The 24,156-nt window shown below is 38.2% G+C and overlaps 1 protein-coding gene across 1 annotated transcript in view; it reads left to right on the top strand.

The window, feature by feature from the left end:
* Positions 1 to 374: 374 nt before the first annotated feature.
* Positions 375 to 24,156, top strand: part of LOC308520990 (uncharacterized protein) — a gene marked incomplete at both ends in the record, with an annotated part of 31,324 nt that continues 7,542 nt past the window's right edge. Inside the window, 2 exons of the mRNA XM_081093719.1 lie at positions 375 to 1,293; positions 14,986 to 15,905. Coding sequence (XP_080949845.1) covers positions 375 to 1,293; positions 14,986 to 15,905 — 1,839 coding nt within the window. The remainder of the gene's footprint in view (positions 1,294 to 14,985; positions 15,906 to 24,156) is intronic.

Genomic DNA, 24,156 nt, shown 5'->3' with positions numbered 1-24,156 from the left:
ACATATATGAGATTATAGTAAAAATTCAAAATAAATATTAATCTAGTTACTTATCTAATATTTTCACGTGAACACATTAGTGATAAAGTCATGATCAATTGGTGAGTATTAATTGATAAATACAGTAGAAAACAAAATTTCACTATTTCAAATGCTCTTTAATTAGTAACTATAAGAATATTGTTACTAAGTGATATGACACAAAAACCAATCTCTAATTATAAATAGTTATGTGCTGATACATTTCAGATGCTCTCCTATCACCAACTATTATTCATTAACTAGAAATAGAAAAACATTGGTGCTCACTGTGGCTTAATTTTTCTTTATTCTTTTTGTAGAAAGAACTTCTGGGACTTTTCTGATTTGAGTAAATGGATCTCAAAAATGAATCTGTAGTGACTGAGTTTATTTTACTAGGATTTTCTGGACAATGGGAACTTCAGATTTTCTTCTTTGTGACATTCTCCTTGGTCTACAGTGCTACTGCATTGGGAAACATTCTCATTATAGTCACAGTGACTTTTAGCGCCACCCTTCATTCTCCCATGTACTTCCTCCTTGGAAACCTCTCTTTCTTGGACATGTGTCTCTCCACTGTCACCACACCCAAGATGATCACAGATTTGCTCGCTGAACACAAGACCATCTCCATATGGGGCTGCATGACCCAGATGTTCTTTATGCACTTCTTTGGGGGTGCTGAGATGACTCTTTTGATAGCCATGGCCTTTGACAGATACGTAGCCATATGTAAACCTCTGCACTACAGGACAATCATGAGCCATCGCTTGCTGAAGGGGTTTGTGATACTTTCGTGGATAATTGGGTTTATACACACCATGAGCCAGATGGTACTAATAGTGAATTTGCCTTTCTGTGGCCCCAATGTTGTAGACAATATATTTTGTGACCTTCCCCTTGTGATTAAGCTTGCTTGTATCCAAACATATACCCTGGAACTATTTGTCATTGCTGACAGTGGGCTGCTCTCACTTATCTGTTTCAGCCTCCTGCTTGTCTCCTACGCTGTCATCCTGGTCACTGTGTGGCAAAGGTCATCTGGAGGGCTATCCAAGGCTCTGTCCACATTGTCTGCACATGTCATTGTAGTCACTCTGTTCTTTGGACCTTGTATCTTTATCTATGCCTGGCCATTCAATAGTTTTGCAGGCAATAAAATCCTTTCTGTATTTTACACTCTTATCACACCCTTCCTGAATCCGATTATTTATACCCTGAGAAACCAGAAAATGCAAGTGGCCATGAGAAAATTACGGTTCCTACTTGTTAGCTCTATGCAGAACTTCTAAATTTAAGCACAATACAATTAACAGTACTTTCAAATACTATGCTAAAAGAACTTGAATAGATTATACATAACACATGCTTTCACTCTTCTAGTGTTAAAATCATAACCAGTAGAGAAAAAATTAATAATAAAATATTTTTGATGATCACAATGCAGTTATAGCATACAATAATAATTAGCAGCCTGCAGCAAACAGACATAAAATCATTGACTAGTTTTACATAGGCATTCAATGTATATACTTACTAATAAAGAAATAAATGTGACTAATTAGAGCTTTAGTCTTCTTATTTGACAAGGTAATATGTCAAACTTTTGAGCAAAATAGATTCATGTCACAATGCTATATAACAAAAGTCCAGCAAGTGAATGGCAGAACGACCAGTCGCTATAATGGGCACTGACCTCTAGGGGAAGATTCTCAATGCAGGAGCTCCCTCTGATGGTCAGTGTGCTCCCACAGCAGGAGCAGCCGCTCAGAGGGTGGGTCCCCAGCGGCTTGGCTAACCAGGATGAGTGGCTGCTCCTGCAGCGGGCCCCACCAGTGCACAAATCCCGTGCACTGGGCCTCTAGTTTCATTTTAAACAAAGATGAATGCCAAGCAAGAAGAATCCCAGAGTTTCCATTTACCTAAAAATATTCTAATTATATTAATTGAGAACTTAATTTGCATCTCATGTTCTAATGTGGAATTGTAGTAGACAAGATTTCTTCTTTTTATAAATTTTTCTTTATTGTTGAAAACATTACAGATGTCCTTCTTTTTCCTCCCCATTGACCTCCTTCCTTCCCACTCCTGCCCCCTTTTTAGGCCTTCACCCCACTATTGTCTGTGTCCATGGGCTAATCATATATGCATATAAACTATTAGGTTGATCTCTTCCCTCTCCCACCACATTCCCTCTGAGGATCCTCAGTGTGTTGCCTGCTTCCGTGACTCTGAATCTATTTTGTTTGTCAGTTTATTATGTTCATTAGATTCCACATATAAGTGAGATCATGTGATACTTGTCTTTCTGTGACTGGCTTGTTTCACTTAGTGCAATACTCTCCTAGTACCTCCATGCTGCCTTAGAGAGTAACAGATCCTTCTTTTTACAGCTGCATAGTATTCCATGGTGTAAATGTACCACAGTGTTTTTATCCACTCATCTACTGATGGACACTTGGACTATTTTCAGATCTTAGCCACTATAAATTGCACTGTTCTGAACATAGGGTGCATATATTCTTTCTGATTATTGTTTTGGGTTTCTTAGGATATATTCCTAGAAGTGGGATCACTAGGAATATGGCAGTTGCATTTTAAATATTTTTAGGAAACTCTACATTGTTTTGCATAGTGGCTGAACCAATTTTCATTCCACCAATAGTGTACTAGGATTCCCTTTCTCCACATCCTTGTCAGCACTTATCATTTGTTGATCTATTGATGGTAGTCATTCTAGCAGGTGTGAGGCAGTACCTCATTGTTATTTTAATTTGCATCTCTCTGATGATTAGTGACTTTGGGCATTTTTTCATGTCTCTTGGCCATTTGTATGTCCTCTTCAGAGAAGTGTCTATTTAGGTCTCCTGCCTATTTTTATTGGGTTATCTGCCTTCCTATTGTTGAGTTGTATATATTTTGGCTATTAACCCCTCATCAGCTGTATCATTGACAAATATGTTCTCCCATACAGTGGTTTTCCTTTTCATTTTGATGCTGGCTTATTTTGCCGTGCAGAAGCTTTTGATTTATGTAGTCCCATTTGTTTCCTTTTTTTCTTTGTTTCTTTTGCCCTCAGCATTGTATCAGTGAACATTTTGGTACATGAGATATCTGATATTTTGCTGCCTATGTTTTCTTCAAGGATTTTTCTAGTTTTTCAGCTTACGTTTATCCATTTTGAGTCTATTCTTGTGTATGGTGTAAGTCGGTGGTCTAGTTTCATTTTTCATGCAAACACCATTTACTGAAGAGACTGTTTTTACTGCATTGTATGCTCTTGCTTCTTTTGTCAAATATTAATTGAGCATAGTGGCTTGGGTTGATTTCTGCATTCTCTGTTCTGTTCCATTGATCTATATGCCTCCTCTTGTGTTAGTACCAGGCTAAGGTTTATTCTTGTTACGATGATTTGCTTCATTCTTCAGCACTAAGGTGACTTTTGTTTTAAGAACTTGAAGGCTGGTTTTGAGTTATGATTTAATTAACTTATTTATTATTAAATTGAGTTATTATTGAACTGACTTCTCTTTACCTAGAAATGGGAAAACAATTGACTTCTCCATAGGCTCAAACATCCATCTAATTAAACAAAGAGAAAGAAAAAAAAGGAAAAATTAATGCATACATCTAAATAATAAAATATAGGGTTCTACTTTTGTCTTTTTACCTAATATCATATTTCCATATATAAACAAGATAGACTCCTATTTATTTTGTCACCCTGTATTTCACATAACTAGGATTAAAGTCCACTTTCTGATAGAATTTTCAAACACCAGTATATATAACTACAGAGAAATTGGTCTTAAATTTTTTTGCTTGGCCGGGTGTGTTACAGCAGTTGATCATCAACCCAGGAACCAAGAGGTCACCAGTGTGATTCCCAATTCAGGTTGTAGGCTCAATCCCCAGTAGTGGCCATGCAGGAGGCAGTTAATCAATGATTCTTACTCACCATTAATGTTTCTATCTCCCTCTCCCTTCCTCTCTGAAATCAATAAAAATAAATTTTAAAAATGTTTCCAACTTGCACTAAATAAGAACCACATAATTTTAGAGTAATGAAATATTACTAATTTGAAAATAACATATGGATTTAGGAACTTAAAATAGAAGAAAGAGAAGGAAACTTTTGGAATGCTAGAAAGTAGTAAGCCAGCCTGAATAATGGAGGCCATGACTGGGGAAGAGGTGTTGATAATAATTTATTATTGATTGAATAATAATCAACCATATAAAAAGTTAAGAAACTCAGTAAACATTAACATGGAAAATTCCCCAAGATGTATGGAAAGTTAAAAATAAGGTGCAAGATATTTCCCCCTCCTTTGTCCACCTCCACCAAACCCCAACTCCCCCTTTCCTCTGGTTATCAGCACACTGTTATCTGTGTCTAGGATTTATAGATGCACAATAGACATTATGAAAAAATGCTCAACATCACTAATTATCAGAGACATGAAAATTAAAACCACAATGAGATATTACCTCACACCTGACAGAATGACTACCAGCAATAAATCAACAAACAATTGCTGGCAAAGCATTTTTTAAAAGAAAGGATTTATTGGGCCATATAGGACCAGGTCCTGGGACATGAAGTCTAAACCAGAAGCAGCAGCAGTAGGTAGAAAAGGCAATGTGTCCATTGTCAAAGAGTTGAAGAGCACTTCAAATTTTCTATTTAAAGAGAGAGAGGGAGAAAGAGAGATCAGTTTGTTGTTCCACTTGTTCATGCATTCATTTTTTTGTATGTGCCCTGACTAGGAATCAAACCACAACCTTGGTGTATCAGGATGACGCTCTAACCCAATGAACAACCTGACCAGGGCGGAGGAGTGCTTTTTATACATTATGTTTTGGGGAGGAAACATGTAAATTGCTTTGAAAGAATTTATATTTGCTACAGATGAGGAGATGGGATAAGGTAAAGTGTGGTCAGTTCTATAATGGAAACACCGTCTGTAAGGAAGGAATATTTATTACTTTTGATTGGTTACAGGCAACAGTCCTGAAAATTTATGCAAATGCAGGATGCAGTGGCGGTCTATTGGTGGGCCACTAGACTCCTGGATGTTGATTGAAAGCTCCAACACCCATTCAGGAATGTGAGCAGTCTTTTTGTCAGCTGGCCCTCAGTAATTAACAGGCTAACTGCTCTCTCTCTCTCTCTCTCATTCTCCAGCTGTTGTAATTTAATTTAGAACACAGACTTTTTTTTGTCAATATGATTTAAAGGTATGTTCAAATGGTGGGGAAAGAATGTACATAAAAATTTACTTATAACTCTGGGTGGTGGACATACAGTGCAATATGCAGATCTTATAACATAGAAACTCACACCTGAAGCCTATGTTCATGTTGGCCGAAGTCACCCCAATCAATTTAACAAATAGAAGTTAATAATTAAAAAATTTACTCACATAATCATAGTTTTGAAATTTATGCATTCTATTGATAATTTCCTCTCTTAAAACATGGGTATTGGATGGGAGACTATGATGGGAAGATTTCTCACTGAATATACAGGGTGTTCCCAAAACACTTTAGCAGTGATAGCTCAATTTTGAAAATGAAATATATTTTCATAAACAATGCCTTTATAATTATTCAAAGTGTGTGTATACATTTGGACGGGCACTCTATATTTTTTACTTTTATTTTTTATTAAATTTATTGGGGTGATATTGATAAATAACATTATACAGGTTTCAAGTGTACAACTCTATCATTCATCATCTGCATATTGAATCATGTGTTCACCACCCAAAGTCAAGTCTCCTTCACAAGAAATTGATCATTTCTTCTCTTGAATCATGAGTAATAGATGGGAGACTAGGCTGGGAGGATTTCTCACTGAATATCTAGATGATAGATAGATAGATAGATAGATAGATAGATAGATAGATAGATAGATAATAGATAGTAAATAGATAGATGATAGATGATAGATAGATGATATTCTTTTTCACTTTAAAAAAATGTTTAACTATGAAAATATATTTCCTATAAAAATTAGATGTATATTTAAAACAGCATGGTTTGTTCTATCATCTTATCTTGTCTGAGTCATTTCCAGCTCGTTCCTCACTCATGGTTATTGTTTTTGCTCTTCTTCTTGCCTGGAATACCTCTCTGTGGTATCCCATAGCTACATTTGTTTGGTTATTCAGACCTCAGCTTAAATGTCACCTCCCCAGAGAGCATTTTTCTAATAATAAAAAAGAATGCCCTTCTTGTGTCCATTTATTCTCCAAAATATCACTGTTATAGTAATTTATTCCCTGGCAATTTTTTGCCCATTTTCTTTGTTGACTGGCTCCTTTCACTAGAATGTAAAATCCCTGAAACCAAGAACCTTAACTATCATAATCAGTGCCAAATTGCTCACCCACCTATTCAGTAGGTCTTCCAAAGAATAAATATTCAAACTTTTGTGAAATGAAGAGAATTTATGGACAGAGACAACAGTGTGGTGGTTGTGGGGATGGATGGAGGTGGTAGAGGATAAGGCATTATGGGAAAAATAGAATTAAATTTAATTAAAAAACAAAAGTAAAAAGAATAAAAAACAGAAATACATGAGTGGGCAAAAGTAGGTTTACAGTTTTTAATATGTAAAATAACAGAACAAATAAATAATAATACAAGAACAAACTCTGTTTCACATACTCACAACTGTAAACTACTTTTGCCAACCTCTGTACATTTCCGATTTTTCAGATTGGGAATCATCTGAGGAAGCATGTAACATTTTCCCAAGAAATAACCCTCATGGGTGGGGCCAGAACTATAATCTTGCCTTTTGAGTTCCATTCTTGTGATATTTTCACTATTACTGGATGTCTTGCTTAATAAACTAGCATGGGTCAATCTGAGCTCCACCCATTAAAACACAGACGTCTTTCTTCTTAATGTTATGCAATTGCCTAAGATGAAAAAGGTTTCTCGGCAGAGAGTAGAGGGCTACTGTTGACTAGTAGTTAGATCTCATTACTTTTAATGAATTATAAAGCATTATGGTGTGGTAAATTATGAGAAGTGAGATCCCTGAGAAGTCTGTAATTATATAAAACACAACAAACACAAAACAATAAACTTTCACATAAACAAAATGACATATGTTCGAAGTTATTTATTTGCAGCACAGATTATAATAGGAATAAAAACTACAATACCATTATCGCCATCTCTTTACTTCTTTCTTCCACTTTCCCACATCTTCCACTGCATTACTGTCTGAACTGGACATAGATTTGAATAAAAGTATACTTGATAGTATATTGTATTTCTTTTGTGAAAGCTGTTTGTTACTTTAATTTTAATGTGACTCATATTTATTCCATTTTTCTTTTTAATGTATAAAAACTGAATGAAATGGATTTTTGTATAATTAAATAATTTTCCCTTGGCAATATTTTTTAATTTAGAACAGAAAGGTCTTCATTTTGCTATAGCAGAACACAGAACTAACATATTCAGAAAGTGAATGATTATGAATAGCAAGATCATACCAGAGTAATTTTTCTGTTCTTTGAGAGGGCACAGCCTTAGAGAGTTTATAACAGGGGTCCTCAAACTTTTTAAACAGGGGGCCAGTTCACTGTCCCTCAGACCGTTGGAGGGCCGGGCTATAGTTTAAAAAAAAAAATGAACAAATTCCTATGCACACTGAACATATCTTATTTTGAAGTAAAAAAATAAAACGGGAACAAATACAATATCTGTATTTGCATGTGACCCGCGGGCCGTAGTTTGAGGACCCCTGGTTTATAAGAAAGCATGAAGTTCTTTTACTCAGGAAGAATTATTCCTGAAAGGTATTTTTGAGAATAACATATTCTTTCTCTTGCTAACATTTCTGCACCAAAAATATGCAGATCTAAACATACTTACCATTAACTTAATCTCACTACTTTAACTTCTTAAATATCAATGACTTCTCATCATTTATATGAATCTATACATATAAAAGCCTAAGCGACCAGCCAACCATTTGACCAGCCTACCATCCAGTAGTTATGATGTGCAATGACCACCAGGGGGCAGACGCTCAATGCAGGATCGGAAACCACAGGCATGGAAACATGGAACAGACTGATGAATCTCAAAGGGAAGGGGGGAGGGGGAAGCGTGGAAGAGATTAACCAAAGATCTTATATGCATACTAGTGGCCTGGTGCATGGATTCATGCACCAGTGAAGTCCCTTAGCCTGGCCTGTGCCCTCTCACAATCTGGGATACCTCAGGGGATGTTGGAGAGCTGGTTTCTGCCTGATCCCCACAGGCCAGGCTGAGGGACCTGCACTTGGGCCTTTATATAGAGAGACTAGAGGCGTGGTGCACAGATTTGTGCACCAATGGGGTCCTTTGGCTTGGCCTGCACCCTCTAGCAATCCAGGACCCCTTGGGGGATGTTGGAGAGCTGGTTTGGGCCCAATCCCTGCAGGCCAGGCCGAGGGACCCCACCGGTGCATGAATCTGTGCACTGGGCATCTAGTTATTTAATAAGATCACTGTCACTGATAAAATGTCAAAATAAAGCCCTAACCGGTTTGGCTCAGCGGATAGAGCGTCGGTCTGCGGACTCAAGGGTCCCAGGTTCGATTCCGGTCAAGGGCATGTACCTGGGTTGCGAGCACATCCCCAGTAGGGAGTGTGCAGGAGGCAGCTGATCGATGTTTCTCTCTCATCGATGTTTCTAACTCTGTATCCCTCTCCTTTCCTCTCTGTAAAAAATCAATAAAATATATTTAAAAAAAAAAAATGTCAAAATAAAGATTCTAACATGACCCAGTAAGGTCTTAGCTGACCTATGTTTTGAATATTTAATCCTTAAAATTTTCTAACTTTAATTGACATTCTAATAATTACCATTGGAAAGACTCTGCAGGCTTAAGGTTGCTGTAAAACCCCAAGGCATATTCTCTATTGCATCACAAATTAGTAAATTTCATAATTTATGATTACCCACCATGAGAATATATATTTAAAGAAGAATTCTGGAATAATCAGTTAATCTTTTTATCAGAAGAAAGAAGAGCTTAGCTATTTGATTGAGAGGAGCAAGGTGAAATTTTTGGTCATTGTTTGGATTTCTTTTTTTTTCTGAGAAGAAGAAGAAATAGAACAAAATTCATACTATTTGTCTGGGACATCTGCTTTAAAATGCATGAGGATAGGATAATGCTGCAGAAACAGAGAAAGGGTAAGATCAAATTCACACATAGAGCACTTTCTTTTCTGCTTATCAAATACACCACCTGTCAAGTCTTCCTGATGCTTAGTATTATTTTAAAGGGCCTAAAATATTTCACTATTATAAAAAATGGCAATAACTTTCGAAGATTCACCATTTGTATTTAAATTTGGGTATCACACAAATGACTGATTTCCCCCTCTCGCCCTCCATGAAAAATCAGAGATAAAGTGGAGGAGGAAATCAGGATTCGCAAGTCAGAAGGAGTAGGCTGAGTTCCAGAAACAAACCTCACTAACTTTATAAGTTGGCAAACCCGTTGGTCCCCATACTCAACTGTCATAAGTTTCTTGCATATGGTTCTATTATACACCAATATAAGGCTCAGAGTTAGGGATCTTAAAACAAGACAATTCAGAAACCTTAGCTGAATTAGATAAGAAAACTTTACATGGACCCTTCCTTGAACCTCCACAAGTTCCTATCCTGAAGTGTCCCATTTAAGCAGTCACCATCTCCTCTGGGATTAACTGCAGAGCAGTGACAAAAGATCTAGTGACATAGTGTCTACTTAGCATTTTTTTTCTAGAATTTATTTAATCACTGAATGTTTTCTTAGTCTATTTTAAGTAGATGTGAATTGACTACTAATCACCTAATTTGATCTTTATATTAATGCTGTGAAGTAAAAAGAATGAATATATTATTTCTCCTGCATAGACTTAAAAATCAGGTTTCAAAGGACTAAATGACGTTTAAGTTTATAGTTTCCAAATTGTAGAATAATTCCCAAACCAATGCTCTTCCTATAATATTCATGATACTGTCTAAAACCTTTAAGTATGAAAGAACTATAGAGGTTTCCATCATCTAATTTATCTATCCCATTTATTTGATAAGTAATTGTCTGGGTGACGATTTGTGCAATTGAATGAAATTTTATATAATTTTCAACTCTAGTATCAATTAAATATTTTTTATGTTCTTCAGCCTGATCCACATTTTTAAAAACTTGTAGGAATGGGTAACAGTATATTTTAACAACTTAACTCAGCCTACCCCTTCTGAATTGTGAATTCTGATTTCCTCCTCCATTTTATTTCTGATTTATCATGGGGGAAAATCAGTGTGTGATACCCAATTTAAATACAAATAGTGAATCTTCCAAAGTTATTGCCATTTTCATTTTTTATAATAGTGCAATTAAATATTTTAGTGCAATTAACTATTATTTATATATTTTAACAACTTAAAATATAGAAATAAATACACTATCAGAAAAGACATTATCACTTTCAAACTTTTATTAACTGTATCCCTGTTAGCAGGAATGATATTAAGGAGATTAATTTTAAAGCACAAAGATAAGTGACTTTGTTTTTATCAGAATGAGTTAGAAATAGACACTATACGTGAGAGAATTAGAAGTCACTAACGTGAGGTTGAGAATGAGCACATTTCAAGGGTGTTAATATTCAAGAGGAAAGGCTTAACACTGACGTGCAGGTTAAAATTTTTCAATCTGCCGAAAAATCCATTGGGATGGACCACTTAAGAAGCACCTACAATGCTCAGTCCACTATGGAATGATAAAAGCAATCTATTGTCTCAGAATTAATGGAAAGACAGGCATTGAACATAATGAGGTAGAATACATGTAGAGAACACAGTGAAAAAGACTTAAGACTGAAAGAATGTAGGTGAATGAGAGAAAGAAGAAAGCGATAAGGAAGAGAGCAATAAAGAAGGAAAAGCCAGGGATAAAATAAGTGAGAGAAATTGCAAGAAAAAAATAAAAGAATAAAATAAAAAATAAAAGAAACTAAAGCACATGTAAAAAGAATAATTAAAAAAAACTGAGTGTGTTGTTGGGGAGGTGGAGGCATTGGAAAAAAAATTAAAAAGAGAAAGAACTCATGGACATGGACAGCAGTGTCATGCTTGCAGGGAGCAGGGGGTGGGTGGCGGTGGAAGAGGGTATAGGGGGGATAAATAGTGATGGACAAAAATAAAGAGAAAAATAATTAAATTAAAAAGAAAAAAACTGAGTGTCTGAAGGTAAAATTATCAGGAAGATAATAGGAAAAGGTGAAAAATACAATAAAAAGAAACAAAAGGAAATGAATGGGGAAAGATGAAAGGATGAGATGACGCTACATTGGTGATCAGGTCTCCAAACATCCGCTCCAGGGGTTGGTCTGCTAGCAGCTGGAATCCTGGCAAGCTCAGTGCAGCCTGCAGAAGCTGGGTGTCTGCACTCTGACATCGGCACCCTTTCTACCTGTGCATCTTGGATGTCAGATGTGTGTTTGTATCAGTTGAAATAACAAAGAAGGTTAGAGATGAAACGTTCAAGTTTCTATCTTGCCTACACTAACAATACGTCTTTGCCTCATCTGACTAGAACAAAAAACTTGTTCCTAAAAACTCCGTTGCTTTTGTCCCCTCCCCCCCAACCCTCCCCACCCCCGCCTCCCGCCGTCCAGGAATTCCTTTTGCACAGAGTAAAGTCCACCTGAGGCATATCTGTCCTCAACCACTGTGATGAGCACAATTTGAGAATCACCAGAGCAGAATGTACATAAATGAGAATGGGAGGAGGAAAGTGGAGTAAAGACGTTTGTGGTAAGCAATTCCACCTGTTCATAACAGACAGCATATAGACATGGATGATAGAAAATAAAAACAAAGGAGGATTGGGAGACTAACTCTCAGAGAGTCACCTGGGTCTGGAATTGTCAACCCAAAGAAGCACGAAATAACTGAAAACCCGGAATGCATCAAACTTCAGAAAAGGTAATGGGAACTATTGACTTACCTTCTTATGAGCAGGTTTCTGTAGGCAGATTGAGGAATGAATATGGAAGCCAATAATTGTCTAGGACTGGATAAAAGACGGAAGGACGTTCCTAAGCTAATGTGAAGGACTCCAAAGATATTTTTTTCTATTCCAATTTGCTTCAAATCACTATGTGTGTGCTTACATGTATGAATATGTATTTGTATGCACAAATATGTGCCCATGTGTTATAAATTCCTGTTCCATAACATTTGGCTGCTGGTTACAAAGATTACTAATCACATAGGACAAACGTTCTGATGTTTAGGTGTGCCTAGAACACCAGTGTATTGCTTAAATTTCCCATGAGTTCTCCATTGACTTTCTAAGCCTGACTTTTCTTTATTCTTTTCTTCTTTCCTCTCTTCCTAGATTCTCTTTCTAGGGATGCTAACTATCATTTCTGTCAAATTTCAATTGGGAATTTTTCCCTCGATGATCTTCCCCGCCCCCCACCACACACACACACACACACACACACACACACGCAATAGTACTTTTTTTCTCTTTTTATCCCCAAGAAAAACTATTTTAAATATAATAATGTTACATGCAATAAACATTAATATTTCAAGAAAACAAGATTTTAAATATAATAATATTACCAAAACTGTACTAACATAGTATAATATCACAAAAGTTTTAGGAAATATTAAAAATATGCAAATAACAGGATTACTTCTATTATATTCTACTTTTAAAAAAGATTTATTAAGATATGATCAATATAACATAAATTCTACCATTTAAAAAGTACAGTTCAATGGTTTTAAGTGTTTTCATAGAGTTATGTAAGTATCAACATGACATAATTTTAGAACATCTTCATCACCTAAAAAGAAACCTCATACTCATTAGCCGTCCCTCCCACATTCTACTTTTAGCCCTAGGCAGCCACTCCTCTATTTTTTTGTCTCTACAGATTTGCCTTGTTCAAACATTTAGCATAAATTGAATTATACAATATGTGGTTCTTTGTGACTGACTTCATTAATAAAGCATAATATTTAGAGGTTTATCCATGTTGTAGCATGTATCAGTACTTCACTCCTTTTTATTGCTAAATTGTAATACACTGTATCCATTGTACTTTAGAAATACAAGTATTACATGTAATTAAAAATCAGGGAAATGTTGTATGTCACATTATATTATTTTATTATAATTAGAAATTTTTCACTTTTAAAATGATTCCTACAGTCAAACATGCCCAGATATCACAATACAACATATGCATATCTTATATAATAAAATGCTAATATGCAGATTGACCGAACGGTGGAATGATCGGTCACTATCACGTGCACTGCATTGAGGGGGCATACACTCAATGCAGGAGCTGCCCCCTGGTGGTCAGTGTGCTCCCACAGGGAGAACACCACTCAGCCAGAAGCCAGGCTCACGGCTGACAAGCATGGTGGCGGTGGCAGGAGCCTCTCCCTTCTCAGCGGCAGCTCTAAGGGCTCCCTGACTGCGAGAGGGCACAGGCCAGGCTGAGGGATTCCCCCACCCCCGAGTGCACAAATTTTGTGCACCAGGCCTCCAGTTTATTTGTAAAATGTTTCAACAATTGTAGTAATATAAAAAGTATAAGACAATCACAAATATAAAACATTGTAAATGCATATTTATAATAATACATAGAGAAAGTCTACTATTTTTATGCACCTTCGTTTATTATCTTGTGAATCTCCTGGGGTGAACACAAGCAACCCCTTTGGAGGCCACTACATAGACTAAACCTTACATCTGAATGTCTCCAACATGAATAGAGTTCTTATTTAAGCTAGATTATTCCCCCCAAATGGGATATACTTACACAAGCAATATCATGGTTAATTATTTAAGTACTTAAATAAAACAATACCAGTTGATGGGACACTAACAATTTCTTAATCAATTTAAACTAAGGAAAACATGCCATTTTTTCTACAATTTTTTAATGAGAATTGAGAAGAAAACTCATTGCAAATTGAAGAATCTTAACTGCAATTGCTTTATTTTTCTCATCTGCCAAGTGAGTATATTAGACTATATGTGATATATGGCCAATTCCAGCTCTAGTGTGCTTTGATTTTTATTAGAGATAGCAAAAATATTTTACATATTGTAATAATGTTATATTATATAAAAATATTTTTGTGAAGGATCATTTGGCTATCATTATGAGATCTGAGGAAGAAGTGGGCTATGGATATATAGTGAGCAAATGAGACTGGATTAGTGTTAAGATTTAAGAACAGTGTGGAGCAGATGCAGGATTGGGACTCTACCAGGGGTGTAATGGGAGGATACCTTTAAGTTTTGTAAAATGTAGATATCTTGCTTGAGATCCTGGTGACCAGCTTGGATTAAGGGTGCATAAGAGTACCAAAGAAGCACAATGTAATAAGAACTATTAAGGCACAAATCCAGAAAAAGAAAAGCATATAGCTGCCAGCTGGGAACTAGGCATTCGGCAGGAACTGACGGAAAGAAGCACCTGCAAAAACATTTTGCTCTGTTGGAATAAAGACAGAGGACCAAAATCCAGCAACTAATCTAAACATTGCAGGTAGTAATATAACCACTAGCAGTAACAACAACAAAATCTGATCATTTTGATAATGGTTAAGTTTTGCTTTAATCAGGAAATTTTTAATATACCTCAAGCATAGTAGCCCAGAGTCCTAAGGGAGCACAGTTATATAGATGCACTTAAATGGGAACAATAGTGTGGTCATAAGAACAGTGTCTAGGGGAATCCGGAAAATGAAGGGTAGAAAGGTTGACTCAAAACATATGAGAGTTATGAGGCATAAGCTGTTTTCAGCTAGGGAATGATGGATGTGGTAAATATTGTTTTTATTTGGAGAAGAGCTCTGGAACAGATGAAAAGAAGGTTATAACAATATTTTTTTGCTTTGTTATTCTGTAGATTGAGGAGCTATGGAGAGCGAAAACAGCACAGTGGTGACAGAATTCATCCTCCTTGGTCTGACCCAGTCTCAAGATGCTCAACTCTTGGTCTTTGTGCTAGTTTTAATTTTCTACCTCATCATCCTCCCTGGAAATTTCCTCATCATTCTCACCATCAGATCAGACCCTGGCCTCACAGCCCCCCTCTACTTCTTCCTGGGCAACTTGGCATTCCTGGATGCATCCTACTCCTTCATTGTGGCTCCCAGGATGCTGGTGGACTTCCTCTCTGAGAAGAAGGTAATCTCCTACAGGGGCTGCATCACTCAGCTCTTCTTCTTGCACTTCCTTGGAGCAGGAGAGATGTTTCTTCTTGTTGTGATGGCCTTTGACCGCTACATGGCCATCTGCCGTCCTTTACACTATTCAACTGTTATGAACCCCCGAGCCTGCTATGCCTTGCTGTTGGCTCTGTGGCTAGGAGGCTTTACTCATTCCATCGTACAAGTGGCCCTTATTCTCCGCTTGCCCTTCTGTGGCCCAAACCAGCTGGATAACTTTTTCTGCGATGTGCCGCAGGTCATCAAGCTGGCCTGCGCGGACACCTTTGTGGTGGAGCTCCTGATGGTCTCCAACAGTGGCCTGCTCACCCTCCTGTGCTTCCTGGGCCTCCTGGCCTCCTACGCAGTCATCCTGTGCCATGTAAAGGGGCGCTCCTCTGAAGGGAAGAGCAAGGCTTTCTCCACATGCACCACACACATTATCATCGTGTTTCTCATGTTTGGACCTGCCATCTTCATCTACACTCGCCCCTTCAGAGCCTTCCCAGCTGACAAAGTGGTCTCCCTCTTTCACACAGTGATCTTTCCTTTGATGAATCCTGTGATCTATACCCTACGCAATCAGGAAGTGAAAGCTTCCATGAGGAGGTTGCTGAGTCAGCACGTGGTTTTCTGAACGGAACAAAAGAATGAGAAAAGAGAAAAGGTCCAGTTTGATTCATTAAATAATGTATTCATTATGCACTGAATCAGTCAACCATGTAGCAAATATTGTGCTCATTAAGCACTTCCAATTTCCAGGCACTATTATAGTTGTATGAATAAGACAGGTAAGATTCGCAATCTCCTATGGTTACATTCAAGTACATAAAGACAGATTAAACTGTTCAATTTAAAAAGAAAACACCATAATATTAAAATGAGATAGTGCTCTGAAACAAATCAAAAGCAATGCTATGATAGAGTTTGACTGGAAATGATAGTTACTTTACTTTTGGTTGTTAATCAAGGTCTTGAGTGGTATTTAACTGATATCCAGAAGACTTGAAAGAAACATTCATGCAATTACCTGGAGACAGAAATATCTGGGCAGAGATGATGACCAGTACAAGTACACAAAGATCTTATGAGCGTGGTACATTTGAAGACCATAAAGAGATATAGAGTAGCTGTAATGCAGTTAATGAATGTGAAAGTGGCAAGAAATGAAATTGGAGAAGTTGGTATAGACAAAATCTTGTGTTTTAGGTGATGGTAAGAATTTCAATTTATTCAAATTTTAAAGCGAAACCATTAAAAGACATTAAGCAAAAATCACTACCTAATGTTTCCTATTTGACTTAGGCAACAACCTGAAGATTCTGAATAAAGGGATATATGTAGCAAAATATCTTTAAGTAGAAAGTATCATGCCATTAAGTACTTTTTTATGGACACTTAAAGGTCCAGTAACTTTTTCCTAATTTAGTGGAGAGAGCAAAGGAAGGCTGTTATTAGTCCATGGGACACTGTTATTAAACTATTTAACTTTCTATTTTAAAGTTTTGGAGAATTTTGTGGTTATTCCTAATAATTACTTTTAAATACTAGAGAGGAATTTGAGTTTACTCAAAAATCTTTTCACCCTGAATGCAATGATGATAAGGATTTGGTGTGACAGTCATTATTTGGTTACACATAACTAAATCACTCTAGTTATTTTTAAAATTGGAATAATATTAGGCATTTACAAAATCATGAAAATACCATCAAAGAGTAGCCTTTGATGTGGCAACCAATAGCAAACCTCAAGAGATAACCAACAAATTGGTATACATAGGGAGTTACTGTTCACATAGCAATTTTGGAGCTAAGAAACACAGAAGTCCTTTTTTTGTTCCTGCTAGTTCCAGGGTCACAGCACCTGAAAATACTCCAGAGCTGCTTTAGTACCACTAGATATCCCCATAAAAATGGAAGCCTTGCATTCTGTTATCTTTATGCCCACGTCCATTATTCCTAAATTTAAATCTCACATAAGTGAATCAGAACTCCTGAGAATACATCAGGGTTCAAGTTTAATCCTAGAGGCCTGTGGATGAGCCAGAGATAGACTGAGTCTTACGAAGGCTGCAAATCAGCTAAATCCAAAGTCTGTCTGGACTGAGCAGAGTGTCTCAACCTTGGCATTATGGACATTTTGGGCCATACAATTCTGTGCTGTGGGAGGTTTTCCTGTGCACTATAGAATGCTTAGAGCAATCCTGACTTCCATTGACTAGCTGTCACTAGAATCTCCTCCGCTGTAACACCAAAAGTATCCCTACATTTTGCAGTCCTCTAGAGGGCAAACTTGCCCCCGCTGAGACACACTGGATTAAGAGAATGAACCTCTGCTATATAGATCTAGTAGTGAGAGGAATGAACTATCTTTTGGGGAAGCCTATATACCTTTAAAATGTTAATGATATGTCCATAATTTAATAGAAAATCGCTAGAAATAGCAAAAGATAGATATATGTTATCAAAAAATAAGAGAAAAATAACTAAAATATAAGCACACGTTATCCTGACTATGAAAGCAAATAAAAATAACATTATAATTACAATAATCAGTGTGTTCCAAATAATAGAAGAAAAAATGTAGTAGATAGGTTAAAAAAAGAATTTGAACAGAGAGTTGGAATCCATAGAAAGAATTCAATGAAAATTCTAGAGCAGAAAAAAATCTAAATTCATTAGATGAGTTTAAAATTAGATTAAACACAGGAGACAACTAAAGAATGAACTGGAACTTAAGTCAATAGAAAATGATAAAATTGAAATGTAAAAATGGAAAATACAGAAAAGGACATTAGAGATATGTGAGAGAGAATGAAAATGTCTTATAGATATACAATTGAAGTCCAAGTAGTCTAGGGAAAAGAGGGAATGGAAGAAATGCAATATTTGAAAAGATAATCATAAAGAACATTTACAAATTGATAAAAGACATAAATCCATTGGTTGATCCCTTCCCCCCTCCAACTTCCTCTGCCTTCCCTTCGAGGTTTGACAGTCTGTTCTATGTATCTGTGTCTCTGGGTCTATTTTTGTTCATCAGTTTATGTTGATGATTAGATTCCACATATGAGTGAGATCATGTGATATTTATCTTTCTCTGACTGGCTTAAATGCATAACCCAAGGACACAGACAGTGTGTGGTGAAGGCTTCAGGTGAGAGGAGGGTGGGAGAGGGGAATGGGGGGAAAAGGAATATATGTAATAAATACTTTCAACAATAAAGATTTATTTTTAAAAAATACATAAATCCACATATACAAACACTCTGTGTACCACAAGCAGAATAAAGAACAATAAAACACACAAACACATCAATGTAAGAAAGATAGAGGAAAATCTCTGCTCTAATTAGCATATTATCCTTTTATTAGATTGTTTTAAATTCTCTTTATACTTCATTTTATATACAGCAGACTTCCCACCTCTGACTCCTTGAATAGCATAATTTATTCAAGGCCATTTTATTATAACACTAGAGGCCCAGTGCATGAAATCCTGTATGGGTAGGGTCCCTAGGCCTAGCCTGCAATCAGGGCCATCTTCCCCCCACTCGCCAGTCCCCAGTCCTGCCCGCTACCCCCCACTCCAGTTCCCCATGGTTCCCCGTTCACCTGATCAGAGTCTGTGGGCCAGGGGGTGGGAGGGCAGAGGGACCAAGAGGTGGTCAATGCACCTCATAGCAACTGGTCAAGCAGTCATTCTGGTCATTATGCCTCTATTAATCTGTATATTAATAGAGGCTCGGTGCACGAAATTCATGCACAGCGGGGGGGGGGGGTGGCGTCCCTCAGCCTGGCCTGCACCCTCTCCAATCCGGGACCCCTCAGGGGATGTCTAACTGCGGGGATTGGGCCTAAACCGACGGTTGGACATCCCTCTCGCAATCCAGGACCGCTGGCTCCTAACCTCTCACCTGCCTGCCTGATTGCTCTTAACCTCTCTGCCTGCTGGCCTGATTGATCCTAACTGCTCTCCCCTGCCGGCCTGATTGCTCCTTGTGCAGCGTCAGCACAGCCAGGTTCAGTGAGCTTGAGAAGAGGCAGTGAAGGATTAAGAAAAGACAGACAAGAGAAGAAAGCTGGGGCTGGGTGGGATGCTGCTCTCTCTGATGGAGATGCAGTGCCACAGCCTGCAAGCCTAGTCTTTATTTTATAGCCAGATTCCATGAGGCAAAATAAGGTCGTGGTTACAACTTTCTTGTGGGTTTCAAATCTACTCAATTACATGCACCTGATCAAGCTTTTTTTACTTGGTGCACCTCCAGCAGCTTATATTTCTTAGCCACATGGGACCACAGGTTCAGACCATAACCTGCCCAAACACTGTAGCTGCTCTCCACAGCCCCAAACTATTCTTTCCTTCCAGCCTGATCGCCCCTAACCGCCTCTGCCTCAGCCCCCGCCACCATGACTTTGTCCGGAAGACATCTGGAAGGATGTCAGAAGATGTCTGGTCTAATTAGAATATTGCCCTTTTATTAGTATAGATTGTGAGTAAAAAAATAGATTCTGGGCCCAATCCACTGTCTGTGTAGAGCTTGCACATTCTATTCTCCTCACATCCACATGGGTTTTCTCTGGGCACTCCAGTTTCCTCGCGCATCCTTTTAAGTGAGTATGGGTGTGGGTGTGCCCTCTGAGTGAACCCTTTTACATTGCAGTTGTAGTTTATGGCCCAGAAGTGCTCTAGCTTAGCAAATGTTTCATGTGTACTTGAGAAGAATGTATATTCTACTGTTGTTAGATGAAGTGGTTTATAAATGTTAATCAGATCAAATTGACTGATGCTTTTGTTGAGTTCAATGATGTCCTTACAAATTTTCTGCCTGCTGAAAACAGAGTGTTGAAGTCTCCAACTATACTAATGACTTGGTCTATTTCTCTTTGGAGTTATATCAGTTTTGACTCATATATTTTCAGGCTCTATTGTTAGGTGCATACACATTAAGGAATGTTGTCTTCTTGGAGAATGAATGTCTTCTCTCGGTTTTTCTCTATCCTTAACTGTTGAAGGATAATGTTACACAACATAAAAATCTAGGTGGATTTTTTTAACACTAAATATTTTACTCTACTTTCTTTCTAGTACATGGTTTATGACAAGAAATCTGATGTAATTCTTATCCTTGTTCCTCTATAAGTAATATGATTTATTTCTCTCTAGAGTCTATCAAGACTTATTTTCTCTTTTCTTTAGTTTGATCTTGAATATAATCTGTTCTGGTGTAGATTTTTGTTATCCTGGTTGGTGTTCTTAGAGCTTTCTGGAACTGTGATTTTTTCTGAAGTTCCACTTGTTTTACATCTGTTTGTACTTGAAGATCTAGGTCTCAACTGTTAAGAGGCTTCTCTGAGTTGCAAATCCAAACTATTCCCTTTATAAATCTCTCACACATTATATACATTTTCTTCCACAAAAGTTATTTATAGCTTTCAATTATTTATGTATTTACATAAATATTTGTCTGATATAGGGTCAAATTTTAAGTTCTGGTCAACCTAGTTGGTTTAGTCAAACTACTATTCCATTAGTAGACCACAGTTGTGTACATTGTAGGCAAATCACGTAAACATTTTCTCTACTCAGTGAACTAAAAATGTACATTCATATTGGTTTTTCCTTCTTCCCTCACTCATCTCCCTTGCTCTCTCTCTCCCCTGCTTCCAGAGATCCCCTTCTCACATAAACTGACTACACATAATTCTTTAACTCACGCTCCTCTTTGGGACAGGAAACTTAAATAAGACAGGAGCCAGAGGTGGGAAGTCCAAGGTGAAGTGCTGGTGAGAGACAAAACAATGTTTTAACATGCCTGAGAGAAACTGAGGGACCTATAGAAGCAACCACATTGGGCCCTTGGCCATGTAGCAGAGTCAAAGGCCGTCATTGTTCTGGATACTCCACCTAGAAAGAAGGCAAAAGTGTGTATCTGGTGTGATGTATAAACCAAATCTAGTATAATATTATCACCATTTAACAGATTACACATTATTTTGTTTGTGCTATTTTGTTTAGATACTGTCCAGAGAGATAAAAAAAAAATAAAGAAAGAAAAAAATGAAATCAACACTAAGTAATAATACAAAGAATAATTTTATTATTTTTTTTTAATATTTTTTATTGATTAAGATATTACATATGTGTACCCTCTACCCCCCCTCTCCCCGCTCACCCCCTCACCCCCCCGTTGTCCGTGTCCATTGGTTAGGCCTATATGCTTGCATATAAGTCCTTTGGTTGATCTTTCCCCCTTGCCCCCACCCTCCCCTACCTTCCCTCCAAGGCCCGACAGTCCAATCAATGCCTCTCCGTCTCTGGATCAGTCCTTGTTCATCAGTTTATGTTGTTCATTATATTCCACAAATAAGTGAGATCTTGTGGTATTTATCCGCTCTCCAGTTCCATCCATGCTGTGGCAAATGGTAAGAGTTCCTTTTTCTTCTTCCTCTTCTTAAAGAATACCTTTCAGCTTTTCATATAATGCTGGTTTGGTGGTGATGAACTCCTTTAGCTTATTCTTATCCGTGAAGCTCTTTATCTGACCTTCCATTCTGAATGATAGCTTTGCTGGATAAAGTAATCTTGGTTGCAGGTTCTTGCTATTCATCTCTTTGAATATTTCTTGCCACTCTCTTCTGGCCTGCATGGTTTCTGTTGAGAAATCAGCTGACAGTCGGATGGGTACTCCCTTGTAGGTAACTGACTGTCTTTCTCTTGCTGCTTTTAAGATTCTCTCTTTGTCTTTTGCTCTTGGCATTTTAATTATGATGTGTCTTGGTGTGGTCCTCTTTGGATTCCTTTTGTTTGGGGTTCTCTGCGCTTCCTGGACTTGTAAGTCCATTTCTTTCACCAGGTGGGGGAAGTTTTCTGTCATTATTTCTTCAAAAAGGTTTTCAATATCTTGCCCTCTCTCTCCTTCTGGTACCCCTATAATTCTGATGTTGGTACGCTTGAAGTTGTCCCAGAGGTTCCTTACACTATCTTCATATTTTTTGAATCTCTTTTCTTTTTTCTTTTTCGGTTGGGTATTTTTTGTTTCTTTGCATTTCAAATCTTTGACTTGATTCTTGGGATCCTCTTGTCTGCTGTTGGAGCTCTGTAAAGTATTCTTTATTTCAGTCAGTGTATGCATAATTTCTAATTGGTCCTTTTTCATGACCTCCATGGTCTCACCATACTCCTTGAGGGATTCATTAAATTTATCGGCGGTTTCCATAAAATTCTTAACAAACCTTATAAACGTGGCCTTGAACTCTATATCCAGTCGTCTGGCCTCCTCCGTTTCTGCCAATTGTGACCTGTTTCTTTGTCTCCGCATTTTGGCTGCTTCCCTGTGTTGATAGAGTGGCCTGCGCGCCAGGTGTCCTGTAGGGCCCAGTGGCTCAGCCTCCCCAGTTACCCGGGGTGGACACTCTTGGTGCACTCTTGGTGCCTCACTTGTTGTAGGATCACTGGGAGGAATTGACCTCCAGGCCAATTGGCTGTGGGAAGCAGCTGTGTCTGAAGTGGGAGAATGGTCCCCCTCTGACCACTGGGTACAGTGGCTCCTGGATCTAAGGAGGTGCTAATTCAGCCCCTGCCTGAGGCCACACAGCAGGAACTATGAAGAGGCTCAGCTGTGAAGCAATGCAAGCCGCTGCGGGGCCTTGGGCCTTCTCTTGGAAGTTCCGGGTCTGGCTGGCCCGGCTGCAGTTAGGTAATTATCAGGTTGCAGAGTTCTGGGGCATTCACATGCAAAAGCCTCTGCCGCAGCCCGGGTGGGGCGGGGTCTCAGGGAGGCAAAAGGCCGGAGAAAGAAGCTATGGCTGATTCTCCGCCCCCGGAGTCGCGCGTCTCAGTGTCCCGGCAATGGCTGCAAGCACCTCCGAGGGAAATCTGCCCCCAAGTTCGCCCGCTGCCGCCTGAGAGAGCAGCCTCTGCCCGTATGAGACCTGGGTCCCCAGAGACTTCCCGGAACCGGAGATCAGAGCAGTCGGGAGCTTGTGATTCAAAAAGACAGCCGCGTCCTCAGGTGCCACCCCCTTTCCGCGCGCGCGAGCCGCCGCCGTACCTCTGCACTCAGCCTCCGCAGCTCCTCTGGCTCTCAGTGTGCTTTTCTTTTCTTCTAGTTGTAGAAATTACACTCAGCCAGCCTTCCTGTTGTTTTGGACGATGTTTGCTCCGTCCTTTGGGCTAATTTTCAATTGTTGTGGGAGGCGACTATTTCCCGGTGTTTATCTATGCCGCCATCTTAGTTTCTCCTCAATTTTATTATTTATTTATTTATTTTTAATGGTAAGCAAGACTTTTTATTCAAGACTATAGCAATAGGGGAATGAAATTGGACTTGGTTCTGAATACAGCAAAGACAGTGGGGATTTATTTATAGGAGCAGGGTGAGGGATGAATGGATGGAAAATTACTAAGAGGAGACATCAAGGGTAGGAAGATTCTTGCTAAGCTGACCTAACAGAATTTTTTCTTGTTGTGCATTGGTTTAATATGATTTCACATCCACTTGTTTATGACTTCAATAAAACTGTTTTAAACTGCTTGTTTATGACATAGACCAAAAAAAAGTTGCTTTGAAATAAAAATGAAGTTGTGTCAGCATGACATCATTCTATTTCTGTTGTCAATAATAAGCAGGCAGCAGACCAGCTGCTGAGAAGCCCTGTTGGGGGCTTACTAATAAGGATCATACGGAGAAGCAACTATGGCAAGGGGACATTTAGACTATAAATAATGAGAGATCATGAAGACTATTTGAAAGTTTCAGTTTGGGTAAGGCGACTCTTCACTAACCTAAAAGCTCTCTAAATGATACTGTTAAAATTACATGGTTATTATTTAACAGGAAAGGACTAAAGGGGAGACTAGATAATATAGGCAT

This window comes from Myotis nattereri (genome assembly GCF_964212035.1).
Source record: "Myotis nattereri genome assembly, chromosome: 1".
Lineage (NCBI taxonomy): Eukaryota > Metazoa > Chordata > Mammalia > Chiroptera > Vespertilionidae > Myotis > Myotis nattereri.
Note: the sequence above shows the minus strand (reverse complement) of the source record. Positions and strands in the feature narration are given on the sequence as shown.